This window comes from Lycorma delicatula, chromosome 1 (genome assembly GCF_047948215.1).
Source record: "Lycorma delicatula isolate Av1 chromosome 1, ASM4794821v1, whole genome shotgun sequence".
In the NCBI taxonomy this organism is placed as follows: Eukaryota; Metazoa; Arthropoda; class Insecta; order Hemiptera; family Fulgoridae; genus Lycorma; species Lycorma delicatula.
The window spans coordinates 244,411,382-244,424,930 of record NC_134455.1 but is presented as its reverse complement, the minus strand read 5'-3'; the positions used below and the strand labels follow the sequence as shown (position 1 = coordinate 244,424,930).

Here is a 13,549-nt window from a genome sequence, read left to right as displayed (position 1 = left end):
TTATTTTATTTTCTAAAAATTAGTTTATAAAAAAATTCATGCATTTAGATTTTTTTGTAATTCATTTATTTACTTATTAATATTTATTTAAAAATAAATTAACATAAGTAACTAAAAATTTTTTTTTTTTACGTTTATTTTTACATTAGCATTTGACAAAATGTGTAAACAGTATATAAAATTAATTTAAAACATTTATTTTATAAAATAATTTTCTTTGGAATTGGTAAACTATAGAAATTATCTTTTTTATTATTTGAATTTTTTATAAAATTCATTTTTGAAGTTTCAAAGAACCTTTCTTCCTTCTCTTTAGACTTTTTACTCACTTCCATCTTACATTTCATACATCAGCACAATTAGAAATTGAAATATTGAATTTCTGCGAAGTTGCACAAGGTGTGTGTTTCAAAAAGATTTACCAAGTCCCTGCAATGAAATCATTCATCTGAAAGAAGTAATTTTTTAGATATAAGATTTTAAGGTAATTTTAATGTTTTTATGCAAAAAATGTATTAATTTATTTAAACATTAAATAAATAACTAATTTACTTTTCATTTTATTATCAATTTTTTCCAGTTCATGATATACATATTTCTATTAATTTTTTGGTATTTTCTCATTCATTATAATTTTCAATTTCAGTTTCTAATTTCCTTTTCTGTTTTCATATTGATGTACTATACTCACTAAATATTCAAAGATTTCTATCAGATTCCTCTCATTGTAAACTTGTTATATACGTATTTCTCATTTTCGGCCCAAATTAAATCATCGGGAACCCTTTCCATCTCATTCTGATATTATATATTCACTGCCTGTGTTTCATTCAGTTCTTATAGAAAGTAAAGATGACATCAGCTTGACCATCCTCTTTTTACTACCAACTGAAGAAGTTGTTCTTTTTTTACACTATTTCTTGCCTTTAACTTTAATTGTTGTACAAGCCTTAATAATTCTTCTAACTTGAATTGACAGTAGTCTCTTACAAAACAATTTTTACTTTTTATATTTTGCAGTTTGTCAACTTTCTGTTATTGTATGACTTTCTACTATGAAGAGATTTTAAATACTGTGAATATTTAAAATTAGTTCTCTCTTGTACCTATGCACTGTATACACAGACACTGTTTTTAAAACTAACTCAACATTTGTAGTATAAGCTTTATCTGGGAACTAAAATATATTTTCAGAGATATAATAGAGAGTATCTTGCTTTTATACTTTGTTGTGCTACAGCATTTATTGATCAGTTTATTTATTACTCAATGTAGATGAAATGTTGGAAAATATCATTCTTTCATTTGCTATGTCTATTGTAAATCCCAGTGTTTAAGAGAATATAGCTTATTAGAAGAACATAGCTTATTAGAATTATTAATAAAAGGTTTATTGAAGAAAGAAGAATTTTAATGTCATGAACCAATATTACTTAACAAGTTTTGAATATGATTTACTTCTCATTTTCAAACAGAAGTTAAACTAATACTGAGAAAAACCATAGAAGATTTATATGGTAGTAAGAATCAAAATAAATTATACAAGATAATAGTCTGAAAAATTTATGGTAGAATTTTATGTATTATTTTAAACTAATGCATTTACCACTCTCATTACAAAAATGTTTATTATCATAAATGCATCAGCTTTTAGTTACGAAAAATAATAAATAATTTAAAGAATATTAAAAATTAGATGAGCTGATCAGGTGTTTCACATTTATTGTACAGAACAGTAATAGACTGCATCTGTTTTATTGCCTATTACTTATATTTAAAAGTTAAAGCCGTGCTATATTTTAATCTTCTCTGGGAACTAAACTGTAAACATTAGAAATAGAGTTGTGCAGAAGCTGTTTGAATAATTGGTTTTTGTTTTGATATTCTTTTAAATGTTTGAACTTTATTTTAGATACTAAACCGTCTTACTACATTTTTAATTTTTCACTTTATTACTATCAAAATTTTTAATCTTTAAATTTTATATTTCCAAATTAAATGCATTCACCTAACCAATAAAGATTTAAGGACAATTCTCTTATCCTAATGACGCATTGTTATTTGTATAGAAAAATGTATTTTCAGAGGACTTCCATTAACAGTTCTTTAATAAAAAAAAAATATTTTTTTGAATTACATGAGTTAATATAAGATGAAACTGTAAAATTTAGGAATCAAGTGATTACGTGGAGTTAAAATATATTTTTAATGTTAATAAGCAGTGCAGCTAGGATGATAAGATTTATTGTCCCTTCTCATTCATGTTAAACAAAGTATTATAGTCTGCCTGTGAATGTGTAAATTCATAACTACTATATTATTTTATGTTCTAATTCAGTATTATTATTCACTTCTAATTACACTGGTCAACATAGAATTTGGAACTGAAAAGGGAGTAGGTGTTCTGTATAGTATTTTATTTGCTGATTCTGAATATGTATTCTGAAACAACCCATCACCTAATGTTCTTAAGTTACAACCCCTTAAATCTATTTGTCTGATCATTCGTGGAACAAACAATACAAATAAATTAGTATGTCTATATGTTTGCTTATTCACATCTGATTTATATTGTGATGCATGCTGTAGACCTATATTTTATATGTAACAGTTGAATATTGCCATTTCATGTCAAGCCATACATGTCAGCGAGTCAAGTAATGACTCAGCTGAGTAATGAGTAATTCAAAGTGATGAAATTTTCATCAATATGAGTTCAATTCATGGTATGGCTTACTGTCTTCTTCAGTTGTGATAGGTTTTATCATACACATATTAAAAGATTGTTTCATAAGTGATGCCATAAATTTAGTGAAAGATTTTTATTGCAGAACAACTTTTGGTATTGTTTTATTGAACATCAAGATTTGTTAGTGTAAGTGTGTGTGCGCATGCGTGCATATGCGCTATGTTTTATTGCACTCCATGGTGAAGTAATTTAAGTATTTATAAATTAAAACTTAATTATTTTTATAACTAAATATTTATGTAATATTTCAGTTTACTTTCATTCATTAAAACATTTTGAATTTTACAATAAATAAAAATCAGGCCTGTAAAAATTCTCCAAATACATTTTTTTATGTTTGCAGAAAATTCACCAAGAAAAGTCAACAAAAACCAGTATTGAATCTGCTTAAAACTGCTTATAAACATTATTTTGACTGTCCCTTGGGAGACCAAGATAAATCTTGGGCTCCACATGTAGCATGCATCAAGTGCTACGTAAAAACAAACCCAGTGGTTAAAAGGAAAAAAGAGCATTAGGCTTTTGGCGTGCCTACGATTTAGCAATAGTCTACTAACCATTATGATGACAGCGATTTTTGCTTAACAAATGTTACTTGTTTCAGTTGAAACAATAAAAGCATTATTGCTTACCCAAACATTCGTTCAGCTATGAGACCAGTACTTATGGTATTGATTTACCAATTCCAATCACTTCAACTTCTTGAAAAGAAATTTCTGATTCCCCAGAAGGCTCAAACAATGAATCCTCAACTTCAGTAGATAATTAAATATCAATTTAATTTAATAATATATGGAATATAATTAATATTCCAGAATAATCAAATACTAAACCTCACCTTTTCACACAAACAGAAATGGGCAACCTAATTCATGACTTGTATTTGTTGAAACAACATGCAGAACTTCTAGGTTCACTTCTTAAAAAATGGAATTTATTATGAAAGGATACAAAAATTTCAGTATATGGTAATCAAAATGAATATTTACTGAAGTACTTTAGAAGAGATGGTTTAATTTGTTCCTACCTTGATGTTAGGGAGCTAATGTCTGAACTGGACATTGAATATGTTATTCATGATACGCATTTATCTAGAGACTCATCAAAAAGAAGCTTAAAGGCAGTGTTGTTGCATAACTCAAATAAGTTTTCTTCTATACTGTTAGCACATGTAGGAATGAAAGTATGTCAAAAATAAAAGCTATAAAGTATAATGAACACTTATCATACTTATGAACACAAGTATGATGAATCATGGGTGACCTGAAAGTGATAAGGCTTCTTCTCAGTCTTCAGAGTGGCTTTACAAAATATATGTTTCTTATGTTTGTGGGATAGTCGGGCTACAGATAAGCACTACGCAGTTAAAGACTGGCCAAAAAGAAATCAGTTTACCCCTGGAAAGAAAAATGTTGTCAATACTCCTCTTTTCAAAGCAGATTATATTATTTTACCACCTATACTCATAAAACTAACCCTGATGAAGTTTGTAAAAGCATTAGATGAAGATGGAGGCAACTTTAAATATTTAGTTGAGGTTTTTCCACAATTTAATGAAACCAAATTAAAAGGGACTATTCATTGGCCCACAGATAATATTAATATTTTCACGAATAATGTTTATTTGTGAAAATATATTTGACAGCAAACTGAATCCTAAAGAACTAGGAGCATGGAAGTCATTCAAGATATCATTAATGGTTTTTGGAAAGAAAAAAGCTGAAAACCGTGATCAGCTTATAAATGAACTTTATAATGAACTACAAAAATTTAGGCTGCATAATTTCGCTGAAAATTCATTTTTTACATTTTCATTTAGACTTTTTCCCTTTAAACTTGGGTGACATCAGCAATGAACAAGGAGAAGGGTTCCAGCAAGATGTATTGCAGATTAAATGTTATCAAGGCAGATAGGATGAATCTATGATGAGTAACTACTGCTGGATGATAAAAAGAGAAGACTTCATTGAACACAAAAGGAAAATAAGAAAAAAGAAATTAAGATAAACGTAAATGTCTGCAAAATAAAGGTAGAATTTTAATTGTAATAATAATTATTATTATTTTTGTATTCTATTTAAGAAGTTTCTCAGTATTTTAAAGGGTCATAACTAAAATCTTAGGCAGAAGAAGAAAAACTGATTTCATTTTAAGATTCATCATAAAAAATAGATTTTAATTCATCTACTTTTATTTCAGTTCCAAATTATTATTTTCTTTTTTTTGTTCTGTGTTGTAAATAAGAATATGTCAGTGTAGCCTCCCTTAATCTTACTTAATTTTTTACTGCTTATGTGAATTCATTAATTTGAATAATAGAGTGGCAAAGAGAAACTGGAAAATTTTAAATAGGAAAAATGAAGTAAACTTACTAACCCGTATTTGATGTCGAAAATGTTCTACAAGAATGGAAATTTCAATATACATTACTTTTTAAAAATTACTTCATGTAACTGCTGTCCATCTTCATGTACACATTCAGTAAGTTGATTATGGAAATTTTGCATAGTGCGACACAGTGTCTTCTTCAGGATGTTTGCAATTTCCTCTTCAATCTGTGTTTTAACCTGGGCAAGGTTTCTTGGTCTAGTCTTGTACACAAGACTAGACCTTTAGACACAAGACATCTTTAGATCTCCCCATAAAAAGAAGTCACAGACTGAAAAGTCTGGAGACCAAGCGATGTTAGCAGTGCTTGAAATTATGCAATCCCCAACTGCTACTATAGACCGGCATACTATAGACAGGCAGTGTGTGAAAGTGGCTCTGTCCTGTTAAAACCAGATTTGCTGAAGGTCAAGACTTGGATGAGAATGTAACTTAGGAGAAAAAATATCTCTAGGATGTTGACATAACATTGAGATGTCACAGTGACAGCAGAGTCCCGTTATCTTCAAAGAAGTAAGGGCCTATCACTCCACAACATGAAACTGTACACCATACAGTAAGTTTAGCAGTGTGTAACTGATACTGGTAAAAGCTGAGCAGGGTTTGTTTGTGCCCAACAACAGAAGTTCTGTTTATTCACATATCCACTTAAGTGAAAATGGGCTTCATCTGACATCCAAAGATTTTAAATAAAGTTAGCATTCTTATTGATTATAGACAACAGTTTTTGACAAAATTGTAGATACAGTACACAGTCATTTTAGTTCTTGGACAATTTGAATCTTGTAAGTATGAAATTTCAGTTTATGGAGTATTCCTTGCACGCTCTGATGCCTGAGCTCCAATGATGGGGCAATTTTCTGCACCAAATGACGAGGACTCATTACCACTACAACTTTCAAGACATCACTGTCTTCTGATATATGTGCTGTCACAATGTCACCATGTCTGTAAAACACCCTCACGGCAACCGTACGCTCTACAACATTCTACCGCTCCATCACAACTAAATGTCCATTACTGCTTTACAATTTAATATCTTTCTCCCACTTATGATACACCTACAGAGCTCCAAAAATCAAATTCAAAATTTCCTGTTTCTATGCGCCACCTGTATTATCAAATAAAAACCTGTGGTGTTCACAGTATCATGTATTTGTGGTTTTCATTTTATAGTTCTTTTTTTATATGTTTCAGGCAACAGTAGAATTAACAACAGCTCATGCAAATAACCCAGAAAACTTGAAAATCATTTATAATTCACTGCTGATTATTTGTAAAATATTCTATTCACTAAATTTTCAGGTAAGATAAAAATTTTCAAGTAGCTGTTTATAAAGTAGCATTTAGTTGTTTTGTAGACATTTGAAGTAATTTTACTTCAAAATTTTGAATTTTTTTTTCAAAATTTTTAAAGTAAAGTTAAATTAAAACTTCTGGTTCTGAAAAATTAGCAGCAGTTTATTGTCTCTTGCATTGTAATACCTAATGAAATCTATAAAATAATTAAAAAACACACTTAACTGTTATGGCTAAAAAAATATTTTGAGATAAAAAAGATCAGTTAAAAAATAAAATTAGAACCAAAATTAAATAAGGTCCATGACTTAAATTATAAAATGTTAATGTGAAATTAATAAGACCAGATAATGTGCTGTTTTATCCACTGAACATTAGTGAAAACTGTGGGTGTACATCTTAATATGTAGTTTTTTTTTATAATTTTGTTAACTTTCACACAGAACGTGCAAATTATACAAACCATTTTAAGATAGTTTCTTATCCGATCCTGATTTGTCATACCATGAAGTTTTGCCTCATATGCTTTGGTTTACTTTACTTATAATCGAATTTTTTCTTTAAAAAAATCTGATATGGACATCACATGACTTCCTTGTCCGCCTATTAAATTACATATACACATTTTTTGCTGCACTTCATTTAAACTTATTTCATTTGAAAGTGAGAAACGATCCTCCAATTCTTTAATAAAGTGAACAATTAACACAGTTGCATTGTGGTGGACACCACATTGCATCACATTTTTTTGTGGTGTCCGTATCAGCATTTTATATTAATTCTGTTTCACGTTGCTCAAGTAGTTATGTGGTGTAAGTGAGAACCTGTCAGATCCGTAACCATGCACACATTGGTTCAAATCCGACTTCATATACATATAATCTTTTTTTAACTTTTTTTTCATTTATTTAAAGATATTGATTTATTGATAATTATTAACCTCTATAAACATTTTTGAATTAAAATGAAAAGTACATAAAATTTTATTTTACTAATAATTTCTGATTTTTTACATATTTTTTTTTTTTTATTGTTATTAAATTATTTTTTATTGTAAATTTAACTTTTACAATCAGGTTAATAATTATTAATAAATCAATAAATTTAAATTAAAAAAAAGAAATTAAAAAAATATATGTATATAAAGTCAGATTTGAACAGATGTGCCTTCCCCTTGTAAGATCCAATGATTTCATTAATTAAGATTTTTTTTTTGGCTGTAACTCGAACCAATGAAAATAAGTACCAGTTGTGATATATTGTTGAAAAGCTCTCAGTGAGAGCTTATTACTGCAGTTAAGAAAAAGTTCAAAATCCAAATGTTTTGGATTTTGGGCTTTTTGGACAGTTTTGGTCCAATCAATTGGAATCAAAAGGGGAGGTGCACAACTAGATGTTACAACAGTCCTAAATAAAAGATGTCAACATCCTACAGCTAATCATTTTTTTGAGTTATGGGAAATACATATATACGTACATACAGACGTCAAGGCAAAACTAGTCAAAATGGATATTTCCATTGAAATCTGAAAACTGAAATTTTTCACGATCACAGTACTTCCTTTACTTCATACAAGGAAGTAAAAATTTACATTTATTAGATTATTTTTTAACTGTAGTTTTTTAAACATTGTCAATACGTTGGTTTAACATTGAATCCTTCACAAGGGAAGAAATAGGATTGAAAATCAAAGTTATTGAGATAAATCATTAACAACATATTTATGGTTTTTTAAATATAAATTATTTTATTTAATATATAAGTGCAGTTAAAGAGGATTTGACATAAAGAAAACAGTAACACAGGCTTTAGATAAGTTTTTACGAAAGCGCATTTCATTTCTTTTGTTCTAATTTACCAGCAGTGTTTTATTTAAATGTTAAAATCAGCAGAAGAACAACCCATAAATACTGCATTATTATATTTTACTGAGCAAAAAAATATAAATAATGTTACTTAAAAAGTGATTTAATGTAATTAAAATAAATTTTTTCATTGATATACTATTTTTGTTAACATTTTTTAAGCACTGAATTTTTTCAGCATTTTAATCAGTAAAATTAATTTCTCTCAATAATTTCCTCCTGTGTATTATAAATTTTCCTTCTTAGTCATCATCATGTGGTATTCTGCCTGTTGGCAGGTCTGGCATCACTTTATCTCCTCCATCTGTTTCTGTCCCATGCTGATCTTTTCGTCTCATCATAACCTTCACTATCCTTTACATTATTTATTAACTTCATTCTTCCTCCTTTTTTCACCTTAACAAAGCCTTCAAAAACTGTATTTATTATCTCTTTTCCCCTAATTATATGCCCAATCCAGTTTCCTTTCCTTCTTCTGATAACTGTTAATAATGTTGCATCATAAAAGCCTCAATCTTATCTTTTCCTTTTCCCTCAATGTCCACGTTTCACTACTGTACGAAAATGTACTCCAAACATAGCATTTTACCAATCTCTTCCTCAGATTCAGATCCATGTTGCTACAGAGTAGGATTTTCTTTCTGAAAAAGGCTCCCTTTGCCATTGCAATTTTCATGTTGATCTCTTCTTACTCCTCCTCCTGCCTTCAGTTAATACTGTCACAAGATTTCTGTATCTTTCACTTGTTCAATTTTTCTTTCTGCTGTTATAACATCCATTCATATCTTCCCTTATTCATCTTCATAATTTTTGTTTTCCTTAAATTAATTTTCATTCCAAATTTGTTCATTCTTACTTCCAATGTTTTTTTATCATTCCTTGTAATGTCTTGAGTCTTTAGCTACAAATAGCAGATCATCAGCTAATCTGACATGGAATATTTCTTCTATCTATGCTTACTCCTAATATATATAGCCATCTAATATTTCTTTCAGCATTTCCTTGACAAAGGGTTAATAGTGATTGTGATAAGCAGCAGCCTTGCCTCACTCTTCTCTGCCTAATTCTAACCAATTTGTGAAATTCTCATTTATTTTCACAGCTGCTTTTTGCTTCACATGCAATTCTCTGATCAGTTACTATCTTTCCAGTCAACTTTTTTCTTTTTCCTTCAGAATTTCAAATAACTTTTCCCACTGTACTGTGTCAAATGCCTTTTCCATATCTATAAACACAAGTTCAATCCTCTTTCTGTTTCAAAATACCCTTCTCCATTCATTCTGATTAGCTTTTCTTGTTCCTTTTCCTGTTCTGAATCTGAACAGTTCTTCCCCAGTATTCTCCTTTTTCTTAACTATAAGCATTATTTATACATCCTGTGATGTTAAGCTGGTAGTTCCATGTTCTTCACATTATTTAGTTCCAACCTTTTTAGGTATCTTTATAATTATTATTTTAACAAAATCTTCTGGCCTTTCTCCAGTATCATAAATTGTGTTGCAATTTATGACATTATTATGCATAACAAAAATTATTTCATCTACTCCTTCATCTTCTAAACATATAAAGTTGTATTGGAAGGTCATCTACTCCTGTTGCTTTCCTGTTCTTCATGTCTTTAATAGCTTGTAATATCAGTTCTCAAAATTAGTGGGCTTTCCTCCTCTCCCATGACAGCCGCCCATGTTTTGATTCCTTTCCCTATATACACCTACATATATATTCTTCCAATTTTTTTCTTTTTCTCATCTTCTTTAAATATTTTTACCATCTTTTTTCCCAGTTTCATAAATAGGATTCCTTCATTTTATAAGTAGGATTTCTTCTGTCCCATGTGGTGTCTTTTACCTTCTTATACATGTTATACTTCTTTTCTAAATTTTTTATGTCTACATTCTTCTTTTAGCCACCTTTCCCTACCTTTATGTGTTTCTCTGTTTAATTCATTATTAATTTTCAATAGATTCCTCTGTTCATTTTTCCATTTTCATTTCAATTTGAATTTTTTAATCTTACTTTCATTTCCATCATTTACAGAATATGATCACATCCTACATTGGCTCCTAGTAGCCCATTTGCCTTCTTAAGAACATTATTGCATCCATTTTCAACCAAAAAATGATCTGTCTTTAAGTGAGATCCATTTGTTAGTCTTTTCCCAGTAGTATATATTCTTTATTTATGATTTTAAAAAAAAAAGTGGGTATTCGTAAGGATCAGTCATTCTCTTGGCAAAATTCAAACTGCCTGTCTCCTTTTTCATTTTGTGTTCCCAGTCCCCCATAATTATTTTACAGAAATTCTGTTCATTTTCTAATAACTCTGCAGTGTTGTTGTATATCTTTTCAATATTTTCATCCTTATACTCCGATGTTAGCTTACACACCTGAACTATTACTACATCTTTTGGCAGCATTCCAATCCTTAAAGCCATTACTCTGTCATTCAGATAAATAACTTTTTGTACTATTGCTATTTTTTATTGCTATTTCTACTTTGTTTTTTCCTCTTTCAATTTCTAAGTAATATAAAGTAACTTCACCACTTTTCAACTCACCTCTTACCTCCCATCTAACTTCGCTTATCTCTATTATATCCATTTTATTTCTTTTTATCTCTCACTATGATACTTTTTCTGCTACTTACCCCAGAGATCTGAATGGGAAGTTATTTTACCTCCAGAATGTTTAACAAAAGAAGACATTACCATGATGCCTTTTTCTTTTTTTGTTTAACCTCTGGGATCACCATTAGGTACTGCTTCAGAGGATGAGGATAAATGATTCGTAGCATGTGTGAAAATGCCATGCCTGACCAGCATTTGAACCTGGGATCTCCGGATGAAAAGGCCAAGACGCTACCACTCATGCCATGGAGGCCGGCACCATGATGCCTTACTAGGAAATGTAATATTCTAGTATTCTGTTGCCTACCTACAGAAGTTGCTTCTGCCTTTAGGGACGATTTCTCACCCCAGGGCAGAAGAGGCCCCAAAGCCTGCTGCTCATCCTTCCTTTGAAAAGACTATTGGCACTTGTAGAGGCAAAGCTCCTTATCCTGGGAGCTGTTCAGTCCCTTCATTGTTAGCTGCTTGTATAAACCAACCAGCTTTAATATATACAATCATTGCCCCCTCTCTACCACAGAGAAGTTAATTTCACGATTTTCCTTTAATGAAATCTATGACCTAATTGACATTTCTTAGATTCTCAAATATTTTTAGAGAAGTTCTTTTTAGTAATAATGAATAAATTAAAAAAAGTATTAAAAGAATCAGTTCTTCCAATTTTTTTTGTGAATGTGAATTTGTTCATGTTTCAGTTTTTGTTTTATTAAACTTTACATTGATTGCTTTACAACAGGATTACTTGGAATGCTAATTGCCGTTTATAATTATTTATTTAAGTAATAATCATGATTAATGCAAATTAATATTCTAATGTTATATTTTTAATTTACTTTTCAGGATCTTCCAGAATTTTTTGAAGATAATATGCAAATTTGGATGACACATTTCCATTCTCTCTTGATTTCAGAAGTAAAATGCCTTCAAACAGGAGTATGACATTCATAATTTTCTAAATGTAGAATTAAGTTTTCAAAAAGTTTTAACTCACACCCAGCTAATTACCATAGAAAATAATTTTTTTTTCTTTATTATTTAGTACATATTTATTATTATTTCATTGGAAAACAATGTCTAAACATTTATATTATGGCAGTGGATGTTATGAGTGATTAGGGACTGGGGCTGGACCTAAGAGTAGAGGAACTGGAGTAAGTGAAAAATTACTTTTTTAAACTTACAACTACAATCATCCTTGTAATTGAAGTTTATAAGCATTTCTCCACTTCTGCTTGTAATCTAATTTATTGTACTGTTATTCTGTTTCCATTCTGATCAGTTTTAATTTTCTGGCTGTAGTTCTGCTGCTGCTGCAGCAGGATGGCTATAAAGGGAAAGTATAGTGATCAGCTAAAATGTTGGGTGTTGGGGTTTTTGTGAATGTTACAATTCAAGACCCCCCTATTACAAAAAAAAAAAATATATATATATAAAGAAAATTAACAAAAAACTTTCTTGTAAATTGGTCTGTATATGGATCAATATATTTAGACTGACTCTATATATATATATATATATATATATATTCTTTGAAAATAACAAGTTTTCTATCAAAATGTTCACTATTATATTGATGCATTAAATTTTTAACAAAAGTAAAATGGAGAGGAATAGTTTTTGCCATTTGTATTTTTTGACTTTCTAAGAAGTTAGAAAATTGAGCTTTAATACAATGAGTGCTCATTAAGTTATTTAAAATATTAAAGTTTAAAGTCAACTGGATCATTTAGATAGGCAGTATTATACATTACTTCTAAACAGTTTTTGCACTTATCTCAAAAATTTGTTTATCGAAAAGTTGAAATTTGGCTTTATGTATGCCAGTTTTGGTCTTATTTTTTACTCCCATCGATAAGTGGGCATCCATCACATTACCCGTATACATTTAAAAAAATTTTTTTTTAGTAAACTAAATTTGTTATTTTTTTTTATTGATGGACCAACTTATTGAATTAAATAATTACGTCCATAAATTAATTTTTAAGCCACAAAAAACAGGCTGAATAGGACCTGTACTTAAATTTTTTAAACTTTTAATTTTCAAGATTGAAAATCTAATTGTATGTAGTATTAATGTAGTGTAATATATAGTGGTATTTTTATTTCTTTAAAAACCAAAACATTATCCACATATATCTAACAATTTGAAATTCGTTTATCAAAGTTTAGAATACATCTGCATTTTTCATGATCCGGAATACTAAAAATTTTATTACTAAATTCACTGAGATTAATAATGATATATAAGTTTGTCTCAAAATTTTCTGTTTTATATACAACATTAATATATAATACTGATATTAAAAAACTGATTTGTGTAATTTTTTAACTAATTCTAACATGTAATTTTATACCACTTTAAGTTAAATGTAAATTTTAGAACATCCTAAACATAACATTAAATTATTAGAAGTTAATGCTAGAACTTGATTTGAGAGTAGTACTTTATTTAAAATTTTACCATGTGTTTGAGTTTAGTTTAATTTTATTTGTTAATATTGTCAGTTTTTCTCATTTCACCCAAATTTTGTGAAACGGTAGAAAGGCCTAAGAAAGCAATTGTAAAAAATTTTATACTGTAGATTAGAACCATCATTCTGTTTTAAAAATAAGTCTATTTT

At 29.1% G+C, this 13,549-nt stretch overlaps 1 protein-coding gene across 1 annotated transcript in view; it reads left to right on the top strand.

The window, feature by feature from the left end:
- The window catches only part of Cse1 (chromosome segregation 1), a 120,352-nt gene that overhangs the window by 20,858 nt on the left and 85,945 nt on the right, over positions 1–13,549 (top strand). Inside the window, exons 6-7 of the mRNA XM_075374972.1 lie at positions 6,335–6,442; positions 11,769–11,861. Coding sequence (XP_075231087.1) covers positions 6,335–6,442; positions 11,769–11,861 — 201 coding nt within the window. The remainder of the gene's footprint in view (positions 1–6,334; positions 6,443–11,768; positions 11,862–13,549) is intronic.